General features: G+C 32.2%; 1 protein-coding gene across 2 annotated transcripts; it reads left to right on the top strand.

Annotated features, from left to right (window-relative positions):
• The first annotated feature begins 962 nt into the window (after positions 1-962).
• On the top strand, positions 963-23,975 carry LOC134715260 (antiviral innate immune response receptor RIG-I-like). Of its 2 annotated transcripts, XM_063577322.1 has the most exons (19): positions 963-1,054; positions 2,277-2,413; positions 5,039-5,167; positions 5,863-6,195; positions 6,809-6,961; positions 8,873-9,007; positions 9,135-9,473; positions 10,485-10,634; positions 10,894-11,265; positions 12,490-12,671; positions 13,254-13,435; positions 13,978-14,173; positions 14,580-14,742; positions 15,513-15,608; positions 16,020-16,183; positions 17,579-17,717; positions 18,127-18,366; positions 19,489-19,656; positions 20,781-23,975. In XM_063577322.1, the coding sequence occupies exons 2-19, from the start codon at positions 2,293-2,295 to the stop codon at positions 21,419-21,421; spliced, it is 3,903 nt and encodes a 1,300-aa protein (XP_063433392.1). In that variant the 5' UTR covers positions 963-1,054; positions 2,277-2,292; the 3' UTR covers positions 21,422-23,975. The 2 variants fall into 2 exon arrangements, with proteins under 2 accessions (XP_063433392.1, XP_063433393.1); XM_063577323.1 differs by lacking the exon at positions 2,277-2,413 and having other exon boundaries at positions 984-1,054.
• Positions 23,976-25,198: the final 1,223 nt, after the last annotated feature.

Raw genomic sequence — 25,198 nt, 5'->3', positions numbered from 1 at the left:
AAATATGACGGGGCAATTGCTTCCTGGAAAGGAAGCAATTAAAATAAAGTAAACTTCTTCAAATATGAATAAATTAAAGAATGTTCTTCAGAAAAAAGAATATGTACATAAGTTTTATGAGTTATAAAAAAAAAACATTTGCATTATCTTTTTTTGATTTGAGGTTTCGTATGACTTTAAATGAGTTGAATTTTTGACTTGCAAGCCACTGTAATACAACAGAGGACTGATGATTATGACGAATTCGAAATTAAACCAAACTGACGGAAAATAGCCTATAATTATTTCTTTATTCAGCATTTATAAAATGTTTGCACCACCAGCACAAGCGTATTTTTTTCGAATTCGTAGCCAAATCCTTTTTAGACATTATAGATTGTTTGCTAGATAAATTAAATGGGATCGATTGGAAGTAATGAACAACCATATATATAAAGACCTTTTGTTAGTCTTGTATTATTGTAACTTTTAGTTTCTTATGTACAATTTGGAGTTTTGTATGGCGTTCATTATCACTTGTTTAGGGCCAGCTGAAGAACGCCTTCGGGTGCGGGAATTTCTCGTTGCATTGAAGACCTGTTGGTGACCTTCTGCTGTTGTCTGCTTTATGGTCGGGTTGTTGTCTCTTTGGCACATTCCCCATTTCCATTCTCAATTTTATAAGATCATAAATATTTCAAAAATCTCGGATTTAACCTGTGCGTTGTGGTTCATAATACTGTTTCTTGTCTGATCTGTTTTTCATTATGTTGGGGCGAGAATGTGACGGACGGACATGACGGGTTTTTTTTGTGTAATGTTTTTAAGTACTAGTATATCTTCATCTTGTAGTTTGACTGCAGAATCATCATAAATCGATGTAACACTAGCTTGATAAGACTTTAATCTTCTGAACTAGTTTTGGCAAGGACAACCGAAATGACGATCTATATAGTTATTCTTGGAGCGTGGAAAACCAAGAAGTAAATTTTCAGTTGTTTTCCAGACAAACTATTTTTAGATGATATCCTACTGAAATAAAATGAATACTGTGAACAACAGCTGTCAATTAAGGGTAAGTTTTTTTAATTCTAATTTTCATCAAATGTATGCAATTAGAGCGTTTGTTTACACATTGTACAATTGAAAACAATAAATTGATTTGAGTATAATAAATAACATATACCATAGTGTTTGTTAGATATGTTGTTTGCTCAACGTCAAATAGGAAATATTTTATACTTTTTCAGGAACAAAAATAAATAAAAATCAATTTGAACCGAAATTACCTGTTTCTGAAAGAGGAAGGTAAATTAAATGTAGAAATATAAAAAAAAATAGAGAATAAGGCTAAAAATGAATAAAAAGGGGGATGGTTAAAGACTCAGTGACAGGAACATGAGGAAGGAAAGATTTGTTTATTTTGTTTTTCGTAGTGGTTTAGAAGTTTACTGGATAGTCTGGGGGAGGGGTAGACATTTTGATAATTCAAACTGATAGTTTCCATTCTTAGCACAGTAGATTGATTTGAAAAATTATCGATAGAAACCAAGGGCGCACGTGCCGTTCTCAATAAAATTAACAACGTTGTCCTGGATAAAATAGCAGAGTATCATTGGTCATCTCAACTCTTGATTGTTGAGGGAGGGTAGGAGGGGTCCTGATCCCGAATTCCCGGGCTTATCCCCCTATTGTTTTTTTTAATTAGCATTAAATATAAGTATGTGGTTGGGGCGAAGCAGCATATAGTTTACGGCGTCACAAGGTACTATATGGTTTTGATTATTTTTTTCTGTTTTTTCTCTGTATTTTTGATTGAATATAAAATCGTCATAATCTTGACATATATTACACGTGCATTGAGATTAACGCGGATGTCACGTTAATGTGAACTTATTTACGTGAGTTTCACGTGGATCTCATGTGAAGCTCACGTGAAATTCACCTGTATTTTCAAAATACACTTGAGTCCAGATTCCAAAATTTAAAAAAAATCCACCTAAAATCACATTTGAAATTTCACATTCAAATTCTGGTGTGAACCAAGTGGAATTCAAAATTCACGTGAAAATGTGCACGTGAGTTTTACGTTTGCTCGTTTTCACAATCATGTGATTTCACGCGAGCAAAATTTGTTTATGAAGCATAAAGACCGTGAAATTTTTAAGTAACACAAAATAATCTTCATATGAAGCGACCCTGAGATTTCCCGTACACATTCCTTATCATTTATGGAAAATACTTTCCACTTTCACTTTCTATTTTTAGAAAAGGTATTTTCCTATTTTGATTTTCAGAAAACATGATAAAAAGATGGCGACGTCGATGAATGAAAAAGGCAGTGATACCGTTTCTATATTTTCTCCAATTCTGACGCAGATTCTTTCATCAGCAGAAATAGCTTCTTCTAAGGTGAAGAAAGTTCTAAATGATGGTATGTTGTTTATATCGAAAATATGAGATAACAAAATAGAAATCTAACATATTTCAAGTTTTGTTTTTGTTGTAGGTTGGTATATATATATGTACCCAAGGACGTATATTAGATGTTAGTTATACGTCCTTGATGTACCTGAACAGGTATAATGTGCATGTATAACTTCATTTTATTAGGTATATTGACCACTGAAGAAACAATTGACAGACATTAAAAACAAGGGAGGTAGTTTGGTTCATAACAAAATTACAAAATAAAGACCAGGGGAAGAATCAAGTAAAAACAAGGGAGGTAGTTTGGTTCATAACAAAATTACAAAATAAAGACCAGGGGAAGAATCAAGATGAACTATCCCTTTTTGGATTCTGAGTCATAAATTAGAAACCATTTAAAGTTAAGAAACCCAAAATGAAAAGGATATGTATAATAAGAATACAAATCCTTGCCAGATGTATCCTGATCCTGATCCTAAGGTCAATAGTTGACACAACTTGTCTCTCTTGTACTGAATATTTCTCATGGTAATTTCTCATAAGTACTTAGAAACTTAGTTTACGGGCAGGATCGGGCCTCAGGACTTTCTAGTTCATGAAAACACCCTGATTTAAATATCTAATCCCCTATAATTTGTGCATTTTTTTCATACATTTCTCTCTTTGATGGTGAAAGTATTGATTGGATGTCCAGTAGAATGTTAACTATTTCCAGTTGTCTTTTTAAGTCCTCTCTTTCTTGGTGGTATCTTGGACAGTATATCAGATAGTGTTCTGTTGTTTCTTCTTCTCCGCATTCACAATATGGCGTGAGAGATTGACCTAATTGGTTTCTGTATTTGTTTAGTCTGCTGTAACCTGTTCTTAATTCCGATAGTATTCTTCCAATTTGAGTGTTAGGGAGGTCTAGTTGAATTATTTTTCCAACGATAGGTACCAGATCATATAGGTGTCTTCCTGTTTCACCAATTGTCCATCTGCTTTGCCATTGCAGTTTGGTAGACATCTTGACTGCACTTCTAACATCTGACATAGTTATGACATTATACATGTTATATTGTTCATTTAGTGATGAGGCCTCCTTTGCAGCATCTTTCACCAGCTGGTCCGCTATCTCATTCCCGGCTATATTAGCATGGCCTAGGATCCAAGATAAGGTTGTTAGTATGCCGTTTCTCAATAGTGTCCCCATACTTTCTTTAATGTCTGTTATGGTATCTATGTAGTTTGAAGATTTCCAGTGCAAAGTCAAAATGCCTGTACAGCAGTCTGGCTATCTGATAGTATTTTGACCTCAGAAAACTGGTTCTCAATGACTTAATACAGTGCTCCAAAACCATTAGGATAGCTACAAGTTCAGCAAGTAATATTTATCCTCTGTTAGCTACTGGCCTCTTTAAGCTTATGCCTTGGCTATTTCTGCAATATACTACAGCCCCTGCTCCACACGGTCCTGGATTACATTGACAACAGCTGTCAGTGAATGCCACTATAGTTGAGTCAATACTGTCTCCTAGTAAGTCCTTTACAAGTTGTTTACTTTCAACAGTTTGTTCTTCAGTTCTGTTTTTTGAACTACCAAGTCGACTCAAGTAGCTGGGTGCTCTCATCTACATGTATGTGGTTCAAAATAAACACTAAACTTAAAATTGTATACTAAATGACAATTCCAGCCATGAAGGAGGTCTCATTAGGGGGTTCTGATCATGGAACCCACTTACAGTTTTTTCAGATTCCAGTATCCAGCTTACCCTATGTACGTAAGCGCAATTCTCATGTTTTTGTAATTTCCTTTGCCCCCTAGACTTTATTTCCTGTTTTAAATTCACAATAATTTGACTTTCACATGTCACGCTTACAAAAAAATTGGCAATCCTACGTCACACTTAGACCCCAATGAGACCCACCATGAACATAGGAAATTTTGAGGTAAATAATCTTGACAAGAAATTTGCTACTGGTCTATTTCCATGCAGTGACCATTAGATATCGGTGTTTAATCTGGACATTATTAATGTATTGTTTTGTTATTGTATATTAGGGAAAGTAAGGGTTTGTATAGTTTCTATACAAATGTATAGTTTCTATACAAATCCAAGGGTAAAGAAGATGACTTTAGTGCCAAAGCATTTTATTGAAATTTGAAAATAGCTAAACTTTTTTTAAATAAAAATCCTCAAAATGCAAGTCTGTCTCAATCCACAAAAATCGGTACTCAAGAAATAAATGAATCAACAGTTATGAGGGAGGATACAGGAGGGGTCCTGATCCCGAAATCCTGGGCTTAAAAAAACGATATCCTGAAATCACAACATAAAAACACGAAATCCTGAGGTCACGAAATTGGAAAAAAGAATTCCCGTATCCTGAAAGGGTCCATCCCGAAATCTCCAGCTTAAAAATACCCGATCCCAGAGTCCCAATAAAGGTCCTATCCCCCCTCAGTTATGGCCATTTACCATTGGAAGATCTGATGTAATTTATTTTTTGAATTTTACAACTTGATATATATATCATTCAAAAGTAAAATTTACATGTTAAGATCTCATAGCTATACATATGCATCTCAAATTATAATGTGCTACATTGTACCGGTAATCAATTCTTAATTAAATATGTGATTTTCCAGAATCGGTGAAAGAAGTGAAAATCAGTAAAGATGGAGAGACTGAAAAGGTTAAGAAGTTATTAGATCTGTTTGTTCAAAGCCAGGATGAGGGTAAATGGAATATACTGAATGAGGTTTTGGAAAATATAGGTGAGTTAATCAAAGTTTAATTATTCAAAATTCACAAATTGGTACCAATAGATATAGGAAGATGTGGTATGAGTACCAATGAGACAACTCTCCATCGAAATCACAATTTTAACTATTATAGGGGTCAAGGTTATGTACGATCTTCAACACGGAGCCTAAGCTCACACCAAACAGCAAGCTATGAATGGCCCCCAAAAATTACTATTGTAAAACCAACGGTCTTATCTGTATAAAAAACGAGAAAGGAGAAACACATATGAACCCCATAAACAGAGGACAACCACTGCATACTCAAATGATTGAAATATATGAGATCTTTGACAATGAAAATACAATGTTATTATCAGTAGCATTGTGGGGTTTAAGAGTTATGTAGGATTGATCGATTATTTTGTACTAAGCTTGACACATGAAAATTCTAGTTATATTGTGTGTAAATGGGATACAGAGTTTGGGGTGGGGGAGGACACATGAAATTGCAAGCACTAATATAACTATGATAAGCGGGATATAGGATTCGTACAAATCAATAAGGGGGATCCAAGATCAGACCCCCTCTCAATGAGACCCCCCTCTATAATGTATGAAAAAATTCTAGATAAAGTTTGCTAGATTGTGGGGATAACTATTCATATGGCATCCTAGTCTGCTATGTTCTTGTGGTTCTTTAATGACTTTATGTGTTAATCTTGCAGGTTTTATATTTTTGCCAAAGGTGTTAGAAAAAGAACATAGTTTAACAGTACAGGAACAAATGAAAAACATAGTAAATTGTCTTTATAAAGTTGACATTAAGACTCAGCCGTTATCTCAAATTGCCAAAAATCATGGTTTATTAACCGAGTCAGATCTACAAGACATAGGAACAGAATGTCTAAATCAAGAGGAGAAGGCAGCATTGATAGTATTGATTGACAGGATTGTAACTCCGCCTCCTGATGAGTGGTATGATGAATTCCTTACATGTTTATGTGAAGCAGGGCACCAAGAGGCTGTCAAGAGAATGAAGCAAGACTCAATACCTCAAGGTGATAAATCAGTCATAGACATCTGTTTTAGTAGCTTTAAAAGTTTCCGGCAGTTAATTTTGTGTAGAATTTAGATGTTCACTCCTGATTTTGAACTATGCTACATTTTATTTTTTGTGAGTTTTTTCAAAACTGCATTTCTTACATAATATAAGAAAGGAATATTCAAGTTCATAAGTCTTAATATATTGACAGCACCATGTCGAAAAAGAAAAAAATACCAAAAGGTTAACAACAGTATACAAAACACAAGATAGAAAAGTAAAGATTAAGCAACAGGAACCCCACCAAAAACCAGGGCTGATCTCAGGTTCTTTGGAAGGGTATAATCAGTCCAGTGCACATCAGTATTTTGTTGAATTTACAATTTAATTAATTTATTGTCTGTACTTGGTTGATTTCCAATGAATGGCAAATTTTTTTAAACTGAATTAACAATGTGTTCCTTAATTCACCATTTAATTTTGAAAAATCTCAGCTACCATTTTAGTAAGAATAGTCATAATGCATTATAGTTCACAATTTTAAAGTAAAAATTCTCTTCTACTCAAGTCTTCACTTCATTGTATTTTTCAAAGTTGTTCATTAAATTTTCAATTACTTTCTGTTTTAGATGACTGTGGGGCTGTTGAAGCAACAAAACCAGATGATTATTCAACTGATGTTCATTGGAGAAAACTTATCATGGAATTGTTTTACAATAATTTGATAACTTCAGTTAAAGCCTCGGAAATCCTCATTAACCTGTCATCTGTGTTTAACTTAGGTAAGTTCTAAGTACCAGTAGGTACATGTTTACAAATCAAAGACACAATGTTTGTGATATAGAATTGATTTACAACTGCTTTAAGGAGGTAGACCTAGGTTAAGGGAAATAACTTTTAAAATCATCTGTATGTTTGTCTCAACCATTTTCATAGATATATTCTCAGCTTCTAGGTTATATAAATTATTTCCAATCAGTCATTCATGTAGGTAAAGCTTAAAATACATTGATGACACTTGACTTTGGATGGTACCTAAAACAAAAATTCTTACACAAAATATGTGGACACACAGTAAGACTAATTCATTCAAATGCCATCAAATTAAATGTATTGCTCTTTTATAATTAGACAATACAAATGAAAAAAGAGTTGATGATTAAAACTTTTGAATATGATGTGAACCACTTTGTTTCTAACCTAGGGACAGAAATTGATTTATTATGTGCTTATTCCCAAGGTCAAAGTTGAGAGGTTGAAATATCACCCTTCTCAGATTCATAAGATTTTAACTGACCAGTCATGCTTTTTCTCTTTAAACACTGTATGTTCAGGAGAGGAGCTTTAAAACGAATTTTCTTCAAGTTTTTGTTTAAACAGATTGAACTCACATTTTCCAACACTTAAGGGCATAACATAACAGTACCCAAATTGCACTGAGTACCCAAATTGCACCTACTTTGCAAAAATAGCAGAGGACATCTAACAAGATTTCCTAGAGACTACACAATTTGTATTTTTATTATTTGATACTATGCACATCTTTTAAACATAGGTAGAAATATTTAGATATGCACAAAACGTTCATTGTATTTATCAATAGATGAAGTGTTTAGTGAAAAGCAAAATTTACTGAAATGTCGCCATGCGATGTCACCAAAACGTCATCTTTTTAAAATGATCAAATACAATATGTTACAAGTATTTATTTAAAAAAAAATGAAGAGTAAGCATGGACTAATATCCAATTCTTCCAAATATTTGAAGAAATTAAACAAAAGCTCTGTTATTAGACTTTTGACGATGCAAATTTAAGCATGGAGGCAATTTGGGTACTACTCCTCATTTCAAAATTATTGATGGTTTGGTCCTCAGGTCCGTTTAGACCAATTTTTCTAGGATTCCATATGGAGTAAAATATAAATTGGTATACCTATATAATAAAGAAGGATACAGCTACAAAATAAACACAGAATGGACGCAATACGATCAATATTGATCCTGTATTTACATTTTGATAAAAATTTCCATATAGACTATTTTTTACCTGATTAAATCAAATATTTTATAAAATATATACCTTCATGTGCTTCTTTTTGGGTAAAATGAGTTTGATAGTTAGAATATTTGCACAAAATTAAGATTTGTGGCCGTATTTTCCCTTTTGAAAAGACATAATTTTTTTTGTTTTAAAAGAGAAACACAAATTGTTTTTATTAAATAATTTGTAATTTCTTTATTTTATAAGTATCTTAAACATTTATACAATTTTATTAAAGAATAACTCTTATTTATCAAATGTTCTTGAATGAAGAAAAAAAACTTTTTTTTTTGCTGTATATTTATCAAATTTAAAAAAATTGCACTACTTAAGTTTTCATGAAAATTGGCACGAATAATCTTCGTATGTAAGAAAACCAAATGTCATTTTAAAAAAGAGGGGTCCATGAACTTGTTTTTAAGTTTGAATGATGAAAATCAGTCGAAAACTGCATTTTTTCCCAATAAGTCATAGTTTGACATCGTGAAAAGAACAACTTACATTAGCAGCATCATTACCTCCCCTGTAACTGTATCGTATGCCCTTAAAGCTAGCATACTACCACAACACCATAAAGGCAGTAATCAATGTGTGGAGATCAATGTTTTGTATTTATAACAAAAACTAGCTTTGATGTTTATTTTACATTTAGATGAAAAGAGGAGTATTAGACAGACAGAGAGAAATAAAACTTCAGAAGAAGCTATGCAATTACTCTTGGATAAATTTGATAAGAAAGAATCTCCTGGGAAGTGGAAAGAATTAAGAACAGCTCTTGTTGAAGCAGGTAGGTTTTTCATAAGTTTGTAATAATTCAATGATAATTAAAAAAATATATAGTACAATAACTAACATCTGCCAACTGACACAAAAAAAGCTTTTGGGAAATTATTTGTATTGAATTTGTTTTTTAGATTATGAATGGATAATAAGAGCAATTGAAGGTGATGATGTTAATTTTACCGAACGAACAACATGGCAGAATATGATTAATCTTTTTACCAAAGAGTTAGCCAGTAAGATAATTCCAAGCCAAATTCTACATGACTTGTGTACAGAGAAGATAATAAGTAAAGAGGAATCTGAAGAAATAAAAAAAGAAGAGCAAAATAAAGGGGACATAAGTGCGGCATTCCTTCTGTTAACCAGTATCCCCAGAATGCATCCAGAGTGGTATCCTAAATTCATGGAGATTCTCTTTTTGAATGGTTGGGATGAAACTGTAGCATGTGTTGATTCGGATGAATGGAAACGTAAGTTTTAAAAATTTAAGTTATTCAAGCGTTTAAATCACCATAAACTATGATGAACCCATGGTGGATTAAGAGCGAATTTGAGATCCACCAGGTAATGATTTTCATTGGTTGCAGTCATAACTGGCTCCATCCAATCTCCAAGTGCCCATTAAATGATCACATGTTATTGTAGAAAATGTAGGTGAACAACTGGCTTGTGCTGATTGTGCAACAAGTCTTTCCCCCTAAAACATCCGATAATACTTAGTGACAATTTTAATGTTCTCATACTAATAGAAGTTTCTGTGTATGTTTCTTTCACAAATGTTGGAATGTCAACATATATTTCGTTTCCTACTTCACAAAATTTGTAGATTCTAGACGCTACTGTGTTTTAAAATCCACTCTGAAGAGAGTTCATGTGCTACCATTGGTCAAGAATAATTTAGTTAGAAAAGTGAGACAATTATCAACCAATAGATGGCGCAACATTGCTATCACAAATGTTGGCTTAATCTGCCAAGGGTTGAAAGGAGTGAATAGATTGTATCCCTTGGCTAGTGAAGATGTTTATTATAATGATTTAACATAACCAAACATTTTTGTAAATCTCAGTTTATACTGTAAAATATACTTATCACAAATTAGTTAGAAAACAGTATGGCAAAATATATAACCAGACTGATTGCAATTACTTTATTTAGAATTTTTGAAAATGATAGGTAAAAATAACTGCTTAAATTATAAATAACTGGTAAAACCAGTTTTGGACAAAATCTTGTAAATAACCTAACTTGTATTTATATGATAAATTTTTTTGGCATTTACAAATGATTATCTGATTATCAAAATGTTTGTGAATTCATTTGAGGATGCATGTCTATTTAGGAATCAATCAATAATTGTTGCTTATTTGATTAATATGAAATTAGGCATCAGGCAAAGGTACAGAGTTGTTGATACTTTTACTGTTTAATTTTGATTAAACTAAAGATCACTAAATGCATCACAGATTTTAATATATTTTAGGATTGAACCACAAGCATGAACAAAAGATGTCGGACAATGCTAAGTATTATGCTAATCAAAGTTTATGTATTAATATGGAGAAAGGAAACTTGAAGAAAACACTGCCATCTAAATTCCAACAGTCAGATATTCAAGAAAACTATGCATCTTGTTAGTATCATATACTTTATTGTTTTATCTCAGAATAATTTTTCTTCTTATATAATGACAAAGACCGCAATTCTTTTGGATTGAAGTGCTCTAGGTGAAGGGAAATATTTGCTGTTCTTTGAATAGAACACAGACTCAATATTAATATAAAAGATGAAAGAAATATGAATAATATGCTTTAACAATTAATAAGTGCATAATAAGACAGGTTTTCAAAATATACTATCAAGAATTTTTTATTTTTATCATCTTTTTATAGATACAGAAAAGCCAAGAATATCCAATAACAACCTGAGTTCAAATGACAGGCTGGAACAAGATGATGGACACTATATACACAGATCTACAATGATGGAATTGTCTATTGATGACAATAACCCATTGAATGATGAACATGATGAAATTACCAGAGAAAAACAATTAGCAAGTACCTCTCAGATTCAACTGCCAGTTCCTGTAAGGAGAGGTCAAATAGGTCAGAACCTTCCGTCAGTACCAGAGACATCTGTCAATGAACCCCAGTCAACAGATGAGGAATATGTTCAACCAGACTCAATCATGCTACAGGATGTCAAAAGGAACCTAGAAATGGAAGTTAATGGGGAACCAGAGCAAAATATTCCTGTAAATGGTAAACAGACATATTTTTCTAAATACAGATAAAAGTAGTCCCCCCTTTTTAGCTCACCTGGCCTAAAAGGCCAAGTGAGCTTTACCCATCACTTGGCGTCCGGCGTTGTTGTCGTCCTCCTGCGTCCGTCGTCGTTAACTTTTACAAAAATCTTCTCCTCTGAAACAACCGGGCCAAATTAATCCAAACTTGGCCACAATCATCATTGATGTATCTAGTTTAAAAATTGTGTTTTTTGACCCGGCCAACCAACCAAGATGGCCGCCATGGCTAAAAATAGAACATAGGGGTAAAATGCAGTTTTTGGCTTATAACAAAAAAACAAAAGCATTTAGAGCAAATCTGACAAGGGGTAAAATTGTTTATCTGGGTAAGATCTATCTGCCCTGAAATATTTAAATGAATTGGGCAACTCGTTGTTAGGTTGCTACCCCTAAATTGGTAATTTTAAGGATATTTTGCTGTTTTGGGTTATTATCTTGAATATTATTATAGATAGAGATAAACTGTAAACAGCAATAATGTACAACAATTTAAGACTCAAAAATAAGTCAAAATGACCAAAATGGTCAATTGACCCCCTAAGAAGTTATTGTCCTTTATAATCAATTTTTAACAATTTTACTAACATTGGCAAAGTAAGATCTACAAATAAGTCAACATGACCGAAATTGTCAGTTGACCCTTTTAGGAGTTATTGCCCTTTATAGTCATGTTTTAACCAATTATTCATGAATCTTAGTAATCTTTTTCAAAAATCTTCTCCTCTGAAATTACTGGGCCAAGTTAATTATAGATAGAGATAATTGTAAGCAGTTAGAATGTTCAGTAAAGTAAGATGTACAAACACATCACAATCACCTAAACACAATTTTGTCATGAACTGTCTGCTTCCTTTGTTTAATTCACATATACCAAGGTGAGCGACACAGGCTCTTTAGAGCCTCTAGTTTTTGTATCTACCAATAATTCTGATCTTATTCATTATTTTTCAAGTATACCTATACAGAAGAGTAAAACTTAGTATTTGAAAATGATATGGGGTATCTATCCGTGACAAAAATCAGTACATGAACAGCAAAAAAATAATTATAAGATTCTTGAAAAAGTTTACTTGGGCCTTAACATTGAGCATCTTTTTAAATAGTTTAATTAAAGAATCAAATTGTAATCTTTTTGATAAATTATATTAAATCCAGGTCACTGACAATTCACCTTTTTCAGTTTTTGAGGACATGAAAATTGACTCTGATTCTGAGGATGATGGACCAAGTCAACCACCAGAACTATTAACCTTGAGGAGTTATCAGAAAGAGCTGGCAGCCCCAGGATTACAGGGCAAAAATTGTATTATTGTGGCACCTACTGGTAGTGGCAAAACACATGTGGCCCTCAAAATCATGCTGGTATGGAGAGATATCTTGTAATATATAAATCACATAAAATGTCAATTGTTCATTTTTTGAATCAAATCCTGTATCTGATTAATGAAATTTTAAAGTGGGTCTCATTGGGGTCTAAGCATGACGCGGGATTGTCGATTTTTTGTAAGCATGACACGTGAAAGTCAAATTAATGTTGCGTGAAAACGGGAAATGAGGTCTTGCGGGACCCGGGAAATGACAAAAAAATGAGAATTGCTTACGTTCATAGTGTAAGCGGGATACGGGAATCTGACAAAACAGTAAGCGGGATCCGGGATCGGAACACCCAATGAGACCCCCTTTAAATGATACATAACTCTTGAGTTAATAAGTTAACCTAAATATTGATATTAACAATGAAAGTTTTTTCATTGAATTGGATTGAGTAGAGTAACACAAGATTGATTTGATATATTTCAAAGCTTGAAATTAAGAATTAAATGAATAAAGGTGTGGATGGGGGTTTACAGAATACTCAGAATAATGGGCTAAGAATATAAAGAATAGAAAAAATAGACAACAAAAATTAAAAATAAATAAAGGATAACATAACTTACATTTCAGGAGCATATGAATCAGGTCAGAGCAAGGCGTCACCCCAAGGTTATTTTTTTGGTTGAACAAGGAGCACTAGCACAGCAACAAGCAAAGATGTGTATAAAGTACTTACCTTGTAAAGTTAAATTGATCACTGGAGAAACACAGAGGAATGAAAGACAAAAAAGTTTCTCAGAATGGCTTGCAAAGTATGTGTTATGTACATGTATATATTAAAATAAGTAGATGTGGTATGAATACCAATGAGAGAAGAGACAACTTTCGACCAGAGACCTACAGACAGAAATGTAAACAAAAATATAGGTCTTTTTATGGCCTTCAATAATTACCAAAACAAATACCATTGAATGCTATAAAAGGTCCCACATGATGAAATAATTTGCAGCAGGATCTGTTTAACTGTTATAAAATTTTAAAAAAAAACTAACACACCGCAACAGAGGATAACAACTCCTCACACTCAGTAACTTTGTATATGCTGACTGCTGCAGGGTTAAGGTGATCATAGGAACTCCATACAACTTACCTTTGTATTATGTTTAAATAAAAAACAAACAAAAAAATCTATACATGTAATATAAAAATAAAAGAATATGGGGACTGGGTATCCATTAATGACACACAATCAGTACAAGTAAAAAATCCACAAATGCAAAGGAACGGCACATTTATTGCTGGTTTTCATCTCTTCATATACCATATATTTATAATGATTAAATGAATGTTTTAGACGTGACATCTTGGTAGTAACAGCACAACTACTGGTGAATGCCTTGATAGAACAAGATGTAACCATTGATGACTTTACATTGATGGTTTTTGATGAATGTCATCATGCCCATGCTAATCATTCATACAACCGAATCATGCAGGCTTACATGGATCAGAAAATCAAAAATGAAGCAGAAAGGAACAAACTACCAATGGTAAGAGACCTAAACTAATGTATTTTTTTAATGCACCAACCATACAGACTCTAATGGAGGGAGCATTAAGTTTTACCCTTGTCTGTATGTCTTGAAAATGGTTACCGTTACTTTAGTTTGCCCAACCAAGTGATAACATTATATTGGCATAATGATATATTAATATATTTTATACTTATTAAAAAATAAAATTTATTTAGGTGTGCACAGCTGAACATGAATTGATACGGGTTCTAAGTCTTTGAGTAGGGTCACTTTACCTTTCTTTAGTTATGCAGCTTTATAACATTATATGCAAGCAGGGGCACATGGACACATTCCCTATTCATTTGCAAATATTTTCCTAGAAAAAGTATAATTGTACATTATTTCAATTAGAATTAACCAAACATGTTATATGTAACAGATTGTAGGTTTAACAGCTTCAGTAGGAGTAGGAAGGGCCAAAACAACCGAAGGAGCCATTGACTGGATCAAAACTATGATGGCTAACATGGATGCTGAAGAACTGGCTACTGTCAGGGTTAACATTGATGAGTTGTCTGAGTATGTTATTGTCCCAGAACAAGGTATAAAATATTTGTTATCATCTAGGTGTAATACCACCAAATCATGGTACGATGCATCCTGTTGTATACGAAAATAGGTCGAAAAAAATATTCTCTCGAATTTGACAGTTGTAGGTAATTAATCCTACATTTTATTGCAGTAAAACATTTCTGTGTCATAAACTTTTGTCTTGGGTATTTCAAAGCACAATTATTTTTTTATTTGGGGTTGCTAAAGAATATTTTGTGAACTTGAGGTTACTGGTTACTAAATCTTGTATATAGGTAAAACAAGGGGGAAATTTGATTGGTTAACTTTCAGTGATGGTTCTTTTCTTATATGCAATGAAATGTTATGTGATTTTTTTTTCGATAGAACTCAGGATAAAACTTTACTCATGCCAAGTATTTATTTATTTGAAGCAAAGATAAATTTTGCACATTTTTTTGAAAATTTAACAAAGACTACCCCAGAAGAAGGGGAAAATCAATGGTGGTATTACACCTCTAATGTTAAACTAATAAGCAGATATTTGTATTCGGTTATTTTGATATACCACAAAACATATGAATTTTATACTGTTTTAAAGTATGTTACACAAGTCATGTACTAGTACAAGTATACAATGACCAATCTTGACTAAGACAGGATGAAAATGATACTCTGTTCAAATTCAAAGAGGATATTTTTTGTGCAAGGTTAGGAATATAATTTTGAATAAATTTGAATAGAAAAGTTGAATTTCAACTATTGTTGGGGTACACACTGTCAAAATTTACATTTTTTTCAGTGATAAAGCGCACTGCTCGTAGAACAAAGAACTATTTTGGAGAAGCTGTAGGAAAGATCATGGAAGTTACTGAACGGTATATGAAGCAATCTGCATGTAAGTGGAAAGTTTTAGTTGTCTAGATTTAAATATAGAATTATGAATTGTAGCTTTGTATATAGAGGGTTTCACAGTTAAAAGTAAAAGAAGATTATGAATAAATAGGGTGAAATGGTGATGATTTGAAAATTTTTAAAGATATCAAACAGTTATATGATATATAGGGGGTGTGGCTTTCCCTTCCCCTCCCCCAGAAGATTAAATGTTATATATAATGAATTGCTTGGTCAATACCTACAAAGCGATGTGTGTATGAAGTAATATCTTCAATCAGTGAAAAGATTAAGCCAAAAATTACTATTACTGCATCTTCTTCTTATCTACATGTATACTGAAATGGAACTGCTTATTTCAATTGATAACGGGATAATTAAACTATGTTACATTTTGTATGTTTACGCATTTCAGATGCTGATGGTCTTGGTGCAGATAAAGATAAGATTTTAAAGGCACCACCGGTCAAAGGTTCTGACCAATACACTCAGTGGATTAGTAACTTGTGGAGACAAACAGCTAAAGTCTTCAACCAGGAGGCTAGAAGATTCTTCACAACTTGTAGAACCTATCTAGATGTATGTGTCAAAACATATGAATAATAATGTATCATCAGCATACAAATATCTCATTTTCAAGAAGAATTTGAGGAGTAACACTAATTCTTCAGTTCATTTCCGATTAGTTGAGTTATAGGTTGAACTTTGTAAATACAGCTGTTTCTCAAAACACACCTCTTTTGGGGAGATCTTGAATATTCATAGATAATTAATTTTGTTTACATACTGGTTCCCAGTTATGCTCTCTGTGTTCCATATCACAGAGACAGAACTTAGGAATGTTACCAGTAAATAAACATGTGCATATTGTTTACATTGAAATCTGTGGTAACCTTTCATTCGAGGTAGGGGTAGATAAGAAAATTAGTGTTAGTTTAAATTCTGAGAAGTTCAGGGCATATAAACATTGAAAATATGCCGCACAGCCCTATATTTTGACCTTTGAAAAAATTTGTGGTGCATATGAACTTTCAATTTTAGGATTAGATTTTTTTCAAAACTTCATAGTAAAAGTGGTACAGTTTTAGCATTAAAAGGAGTTCCTATGGGAAATTGCATTGTCAATATTTACAGAAATGCAACCTATAGAAACTTACTGTAAGGAATGGGCATTCCTCTATGCATGCATACCCTAAAATTTGTTGCAAATAGATGAGACATTCTGAGAAAACAGTTTCATAATTCCATAGCTAACTTAGGAGATATTCAGGGATCAATGTTTTTATTTGTCTGCTTTCCATCCATACTTAATATCCTCCTAACCAGAAACTTCTAATAAAAGTAATTGTCCTTAAAAGACAATTTTTACCATTTTTTATGTTTTGGGCAATTACCTTGAAAACTCAAATAGCAAAAATGATTAATTTCTGCTAATTTGTCAACATCATTTAGATTCAGTTCCCTCCTTATAGGGTTATTGACATTTATGCTCCTCTTTACTTTTCTTGGCAAAATTTTAGTATTAAAGTATAAGATACATCCATAATGGCAATCACCTAACTGTGTGTATCTAAAATACACCAAGATATTATGGTTAATGCAAAATGACAGATGCCAGTAATTTTAGAGGTCATAGTTTTTTCAGCAATCTGGTCTTATGTGGAGGAAAACATTATAAATGCAGGATTTCATTTTTTGATAAAATCTTTTGGAGTGTAAAAAAAAGGTAAATAGCAACAAGGATAAGAAAGACGAATTTTACAAATAAGTCAACCTGCAAACCTATTAAAAGTAAGGCTAAATATCTTTTGCATCAATATCTTACACACATTAATACAACAGGAAAGTTAACTTTCAAAATCTGTTTAATAGGAATTGAAACAAGATAAAGTGAATAGATTTTTATTTGAAGAACATATAGGTTACCCTGCAGATTTAGGGGTTACGTGTAATAACTTTTCTTTTTGTTTTCAGCTTTACAACAGAGCCTTGATTATATATGAAGATGCAAGAGTAAAGGATGCCTTAGATTTTCTTGAGGATAATGTGAGAAAAGTCAATGAGAATATAATTGCTGATGAAACAGACAACAAAATGAATACACTCTATAAAAGTAATTTATCTTTTATTGTGTATTTTTGCACCTATATTTCCTTCAACAACTAAAAATGGAAGATAAAAAAAAACGTTTTTGTTAGATATAAGTACCTTTTTTGGCTTTAATGAAAAAGAATAATTTATATTTGGTCTGAACCTTGATAATTGTGAGTTGTGGTGTACGAAATTTGACATCAGTATTAGTCTTGTTTTTCATTAAAATTATAGAATTGCTGCATCTTTCAAAACCCCAAGCTCCATCCCTCAAAACACCCTTTCTTTGATCAATGTCATTAATCAGACTATGGTAACTGTTTATGTATGATATGATATTATTATGTTGCTAGATTTTAATATACCTTTGTAAAGATGGGATCATATTTTTGTAAGGCTGACAGATCTTGATTTTTTTTCCTTTTTTGTAGAGAGCAAGGTATTAATGGACCACTGTGTTAACGATGTTAACCATCAAAATCCCAAACTAGACACTTTAAGAATCCTGATAGCAAAAACATACAAAGAAAATATGGATTCCAGGGGAATTGTCTTTGTCAAAACAAGAGATTTGGTGATAGCTATACAAAACTGGATGAAGGAAACGGATGGACTGAAAGCTTTAAATCCTGTTAAGTTTGTTGGTGCTCAGGCTAGTGGAGAGAAGGGAGGTATGTAGTAAGATTAATTCTTTCCTGGTTTGATAAAAAAAAAATGAAATCAGGTTTTAGTCAATGAATGTATACACAATATTGTGATATCTTTTAAAAATAAAAAATCCAATTTTGCCAAATGGTCATAGTAATATTAATTTGGAAGGAATTGTGGTTTAGCAGGTGTTACTGTGGTTTCATGTCTTTTCTATTGTTTTCAATTTTCGTAGATATATCTAGTTTCGTGGTTATGCTGAGGTTCAGTGCATACAAGCTAGCCTATAAGAAATTTGTAATTCTTTGAACATTAAATTTTGTTGTTCACCTACACACAGGAAATCAATGAAAATTGTATCCAATGAATAATGATGAACCCACAGTATCCTATATTAATCATTGTATTTATTCTTTTTGGACCCTTCAATAATTCCCCCTCTGGACCCAACATGTAGATAACAAATTTATATTGCACAATTACAATATTCAATAAGATTCTTATAATAACTTTCACATTTATAAACACTTTAGGGGTTGAGGAGAAGTTGGAGACCACAGGTAAATGTACTTAATACACTATACATCAAACAGATTTTGTCCTATTAGATCCAAAGTTGTCCCAATGAACCCTCAATGCACAAAACAAATTTATATATGTTGTACAATTTTACTACTCTAACAAAACATATACAATGAGACCTGGCTAAACCAAATCCTGTGTAAACCGAAAACCTGTATTAACCAAACATGTTTGCACGGTGCCGCCGTCATATCAAGTTGTATGTGTTGTATAAACCTGAACATCGGACAAAATCAAAAGTCCAAAAGAGGTTCAAGTTTACAGGTTTCACTGTATCAACAATTTGGTTTAAATCCAGAAGTATTTTTAGGGGCGTTAAGGTAGATGAACTGTTTCATGAGAAAGCGGTTGACAATGTTTTCTCAGGGTAACAATCTGCTCTATCACCCTCTCAGCTATGTATTATTTATATATTGTGTAATGAAGTTGCTTAAGGAATAAAGCTAGATTGCAGTGTAGCCAATCAAAATAACATATTATAATGAAACATACATCTAATGTAATTATTAATCAAATATAACTGTGCTTCCAAATTTTTTTAATAAGAATCCTTTTACCTACAGGTATGACAAAGAATGATCAAGACAATATACTGCAGTATTTTAAAGAAGGGAAACATAAACTAATTATAGCCACATCTGTAGCAGAAGAAGGGCTAGATATACAGAAATGTAACCTTGTCATTAGATATGATCATGTGACAAATGAAATAGCCATGGTGCAAGCTAGAGGTATGATAACTATATATAACTGTATAATAACAATAATTTATGCTCATTATTAGTAGAAAAAGATTAAAATGGTTGTTCATACAATGTATATAAGAAAATTGTGTAAAGACATTCAAAATTGATTTTAACTTTCAAAATAGAAGTAAAATAAATTACCAACTTCATTATATTTGGGAACTTTTTAGCTTGACTGAAATTTTTCTTGCATTATATTAATTGTTTGTTTTATACCAATCTTTTAGGAAATGTATCACCCTTTAGTAATCTGTGTCTTGCCTTTTTAACATCATCACCTCTTATTATCTAAAACTCTTGTTTACAGGAAATTGCTTCATAAAATTCCACCAATTTGTTTAGTTTAAACATATTTGTTTATAGTGGATTGGGAAACAAGTTATTGCAACTTATATATATATCTCTCTTTCCTCTTTGTGATTGCTGCCTTGTTAATTGGCATAAGCCTGCTCTTTTTCAAAATCTACAAAAAGATATGGCTCTCTCTTAATAAAGGGTCAGCCATTTAATGTCCCCTTTTAACGGACTATCATTGTTTCTCAAGACCATAATCACAAAAGGTACCAAGGGAAAGCCCAAAAATCAGTCCCTGAAATTTTCTCCTCAGAACAGGGATAGAACCAGAAACCTCTTAGTAGTAAGATGCGCTGACCACTACAACAACTTTATAGATTCTTCTACAGAGCTTGAAATACTGCACTTGTTTACTTTGTAAATGTTTTATCTTAATGATTCTGATTCCAAAACATACATACATATTTCTTTTTGTTAATAAGGAGACTGCAAGAAACTTGACACATCTTCTTTGGAAGACTCACACCTTTTCATTTTCTTAAATTTCTTATAAATCTATAGGGAACTGTTGGCTGACGTACGCCTACAGGTGCGGTAGTTTCTCGCTGCATTGGAGACGACCTTCTGCTGTTGTCTGTTCTATGGTTGGGTCGTTGTCTCTTTGACACATTCCCCATTTCCATTCTCAATTATATGCTTCTTTTTAATTTGAAAATTGTTAAAGATATGTCTGAAGATTTGTTTTCACCCATTAGAAATTATCTTTTATTTTTATGAAAGAAAATAACATTTGAATTGTTGCCCTTTATTTTCAGGGAGAGGAAGAGCTGAAGGAAGCAAGTATTACGTAATTGCCAGTGAAGAAAAGATGACAGCGGAAAAAGAAGAATTGAACATGATGAGGGAAGCTAGAATGAATCAGGCAATTATTCATCTACAAGACTTTATACGTGATCACAGACAGACGTTTATACAAGAAATAAATGATTTACAATTGGAGGCCAATATCCAACAGGAGTTGGAAAATACAAACAAAGGAGGAAGAATCATTGGTGATTTTGAGTTTGAAATGAGATGTGGAAAGTGTAATGAATTCATCTGTATGTCAAAAGACATTAAGAAGATTCAGGCTGCTCATCATGCTGTGATTGGAGAAGAAATAGCGAATCATATTAATACAATTAGGATGCCGAAACCAACTTTTGAAGATGACAATATAAAAATGGGTTGTGGTAAAGTCAATTGTAAGAAATGTGGAAAAAATCTTGGAAATATTGTTATTTATAGAAAAGCACAATTTCCAGTTCTGAAAATTGAAAACTTCTTGGTATCTGATAGCCATGGTAACACAGATGTGTACAAAAAATGGAAAAATTCCCCCTTTGTACCTCTAGAATTATCATCACAAAATTTATTGGATAGAGCCAGGGGAGTACAGTACATTTTTGAAAGTTGAAGAAAAGCAGAAAATATGTTATCCTTCATCCGTTGCTTTTTTACGTCCCACCTTCAAGTCATGTTAAGGTTTATGACCCCTTATGTATCACTGTGTATTTTAAATAGATGTGTTTGAGCTTTTGATTTTGTCATTTGATAAGGGACATTTTGTTTTGAATTTTTCTTAATAGTTCAGTGTTTTTGTTATTTTTCCTTTAAAAAATTTCAAAGTGTAATTATATCAAAACAGCAAAAATACTGAATAAAAGAGATCTACAATTTTTTTAATATGCCAAAGAGAAGATGTTGTTCATAGAAATTTTTCAATATTGTCATGTTTTAAACAGACATTTTAATTTAATTACCTATGAAGTATTTTTTATATCTAATACAACAATAATATAAACATAATATGGCAAATTTTATATATTTATTATTTGATTACATCAAAAGGCTTGTAAATAAGATGTATTTTTTTTTTAATTGCATGTAACATACAGTCTTTCATAAATGTTATTTATATGTTTGTCCAGTAGGACACTGCATCAAAGATGTAGAAGATTTACAGTATTATCTTTTTGACCATTGATTATAATATACATAGTTTACACTCTTTGTAGTGGATTGATGAACAAGCTAGTTTTGTATATTATGACAAAGGAGTAGGTTCGATAAGGCCCTAAAATGGCCCCCTTTTTTAGCCTAAATTTCAAATTGGGATTTATTGACCAATGTCACAATGAATAATAGCTTATACAGTGACAAGATAGGAAATAAGTCTAGTTTTGTATATTATGACAAATTTTTATTACGGTAGATTGTGTTAATTTGTTGTATGCTACTGTTAGTCTGTGCATGGACAGAATAATAACTTTTAAAGTTGTAATAGAAAAACAAAGATATGGTATAGTCAAGAGGAAGTTACCATATTATATATGAATAAGAGAGTTATCACTCCTCAACCAATCATGTGGTATTGAGTATTGCGGAATACTGTTCTATAGTTATATTATTTATGCTTTAGCAAAGCACAAAAAATTGATAAAGAGGGAAATTTTCATTTGGATCTAATTCTTTTTTAAATGCATTTTCGTCTATATTGATAAGGTGGTATGGGTGTCTTCCTCCAACTTGGATTGTAAAAAACAGAGAACCAAAGGTCCAGATTTTCCATCTAGTTAGCAAAATTTGATGCAGCAATGCAGATATTTAATGTGAATTTTCATTTATAAGAACCAATTTATTAGAATATAACTTATAAATATTAATATTTTTGCAAATGTTAATTCATTTTGGTTGTTTATATATTTTTTTTAAAATTGGCATTTTAAGGGGAGTTAACTCTAAAACAGTGCATTTTCTGAAGGATTCTACATGGAATTTTCCTATTTTGTATTTTAGCCGGAAAAAACCAACGGTGACCCTATCTTTTCTTTTGATATTCTCAAAGCAGTGTCTGAAAGATTTCTTTTCTTGAAGTATTTAACAATTCTATCATTTTGTTTAGTTTCTAATCACAAAATGGTGTTTTTTCCTGTATAATCCATACAAAATGTGTCATTTTGTCCCGTCCTGTAGCTTGAGAAAATGCGCGGTGACCTATAATTTTTATTATATTTTTCAACATGTATCAATAGATACTACGTTTTGGCAAAGTATGAACAAATTCTATCATTTTTATTTCAGACTCCCATACCACCTTTTTGCTGTATAATGATTTGTTTTTCAATCATTGTTTTGTACATGAAATCAAGCTACATTTGTATTAGTTTTCTGGTTTGGTTTTATCATATTGGAGCCTTTTATAGCTGACTGTGCCATATGGGTTTTACTCATTGTTGAAGGTTGTACAGTGACCTATACTTCTTAACAATATAAAACAATAAGCATGAATTTATGTCTTTCTTAAATATTGACCCATCAATTATAATCAATAGTTGTATAGTTAAATGACTATGCAGTATTGCTGGAGAAGATCTGCCTATAAACCATAAGTCATAAAAGGAAATGATGAATTATATCTCATTCACTTATTTATCTAATTTGCCTACTGAAGTTGACATTTCATGCTGTATCATTTGCTATTATTAGTTGATTTACTTATTGACAAAATGATGTAATTGTAATTCAAGGTGGTACCTAACATTACAGGGAGATAACTCTGTAAAATACGCTAAATATTTTAATAATGTTGTATTGTTACCAGTGTATGTTAGAAAATGACTTGTTTCCTTAAGGTGGGGATTTTATACTGTATACTACAAGCAACAATTCAAGAATTGAAGTAAGAGATGAACTAGAAAAATTTTGGTAGATGAATTGTATAGCAGAATTAAGAATTATGACAGTGCCATATATTTATTTTTATAATTGTTTTGAGCATTGTGTTTAATGAATTGTGTGTGTTGTAAATTTGTAGCGAGTAGGTTTTGTTTTTGAGACTTAAAAAGTTTTCACATACATGGAATTTTTACTACATGTTTATGATTGTTATACTATTATTATTTATTTCACTAAATTTTGTCTTATTTAATTGAAATCCATTGTTATTCATCAATAAATTATTAAACCAGCATCATGCTTACTTTATATTTAGCCAAAAAAATAGTTCATGCCTTTTCAGGACATTGATATCATTAACACTTACTGTGGATTCATTATTATTTGTTGGATACCTATTTTGTGGGTTTCGTGAGTACAGACGAACCAAAAATTCAAACTTTAAAGGAATAACACATTTTTAATAGCTTGGTATACAAAGATCGGCAAAACCACAAACTCAAATATTCACCAATATGCAAATATTCAGCAATCCACGAAAATAAATGAATCCCCAGTATAATGTTAAACAAAGAGACCTGTACAGTATGACTTTGTGTCTTGAAGTTCTAGTTTGGTGTACTTTGTTAATTTTATATTTAATTTAATTTAAACATATTTATTTAAAGTGGATTGGGAAACAAGTTTTGCAACTTATATTAATCCCTTTCCACTTTGCGGGTGCGAGTGCTGCCTTGTAGCTGCATTAGCCTACTCTTTTTTCGAAATCTACAAGGGTGTCTTTAACGTGCAAGAGATATGGCTCTCTCTTAATACGGGTCAGCCACTTATCGTCCCCTTCCGACGGACTATCATCGTTTCCTCAAGACCATACTCGCAAATGGTGTCAAGGGAGAGCCGAAATTGAGTCCCTGAAATTTTCATCCCAGGCAGGAATCGAACCAGAAACCTTTGTGTTAGTAGTCCAATGCACTAACCACTACACCATGGCTCTCTCTGTTAACCTTGTCACATTGTTTGTGTGTCTGTACTAGTGGTTGTTACTTCCCATTTATTGCTTTTGCACATAAATTAAGCTTTAAGTTTTCTTGTTTGAATTGTTTTACATTTTGACATGGCCTTTAATAGCATTCTAAAGTGGGTTTTTTTACATATGTCTTGTGTGGATATTTCTTTCATTGGCAATCATACCACATCTTATTTATATATAACACACTTAACCTTGAAAATTTAACATTGTGACCCAAGAACCATGAAAATGAGTTCAAGGTCAAATGCTTGTTTGGGATCCTTTTTTACCCTAATTTCTTAACAATTTGGACAATAACTCACAATCTCCCTGTTGTGGTACGAAACCTTGTTGTACAATTTCATAGAGATCAATACATTTATACTCAAGTTAACTGGAAACATTATGTCTTCAGACAATGACTTAGACTGTTTACACATTCATATTTGTGTTTGTATAAAAAAAAAAACAAGACACCAGCCCCAAAGAAACCTAAACTCTTTCCTT

The sequence above is a fragment of the Mytilus trossulus genome, chromosome 4 (assembly GCF_036588685.1).
Source record: "Mytilus trossulus isolate FHL-02 chromosome 4, PNRI_Mtr1.1.1.hap1, whole genome shotgun sequence".
Classification (NCBI taxonomy): Eukaryota; Metazoa; Mollusca; class Bivalvia; order Mytilida; family Mytilidae; genus Mytilus; species Mytilus trossulus.
Note: the sequence above shows the minus strand (reverse complement) of the source record. Positions and strands in the feature narration are given on the sequence as shown.

Bases quoted from the DNA above. Each gene is read 5' to 3' on its own strand.
- LOC134715260 (XM_063577322.1), top strand. From the start codon at position 2,293: ATGGCGACGTCGATGAATGAAAAAGGCAGTGATACCGTTTCTATATTT. The intron at 5,168-5,862 runs GTGAGTTAATCA...TTAATCTTGCAG, and splicing joins TGAGGTTTTGGAAAATATAG to GTTTTATATTTTTGCCAAAG. The intron at 9,008-9,134 runs GTAGGTTTTTCA...TTTGTTTTTTAG, and splicing joins AACAGCTCTTGTTGAAGCAG to ATTATGAATGGATAATAAGA.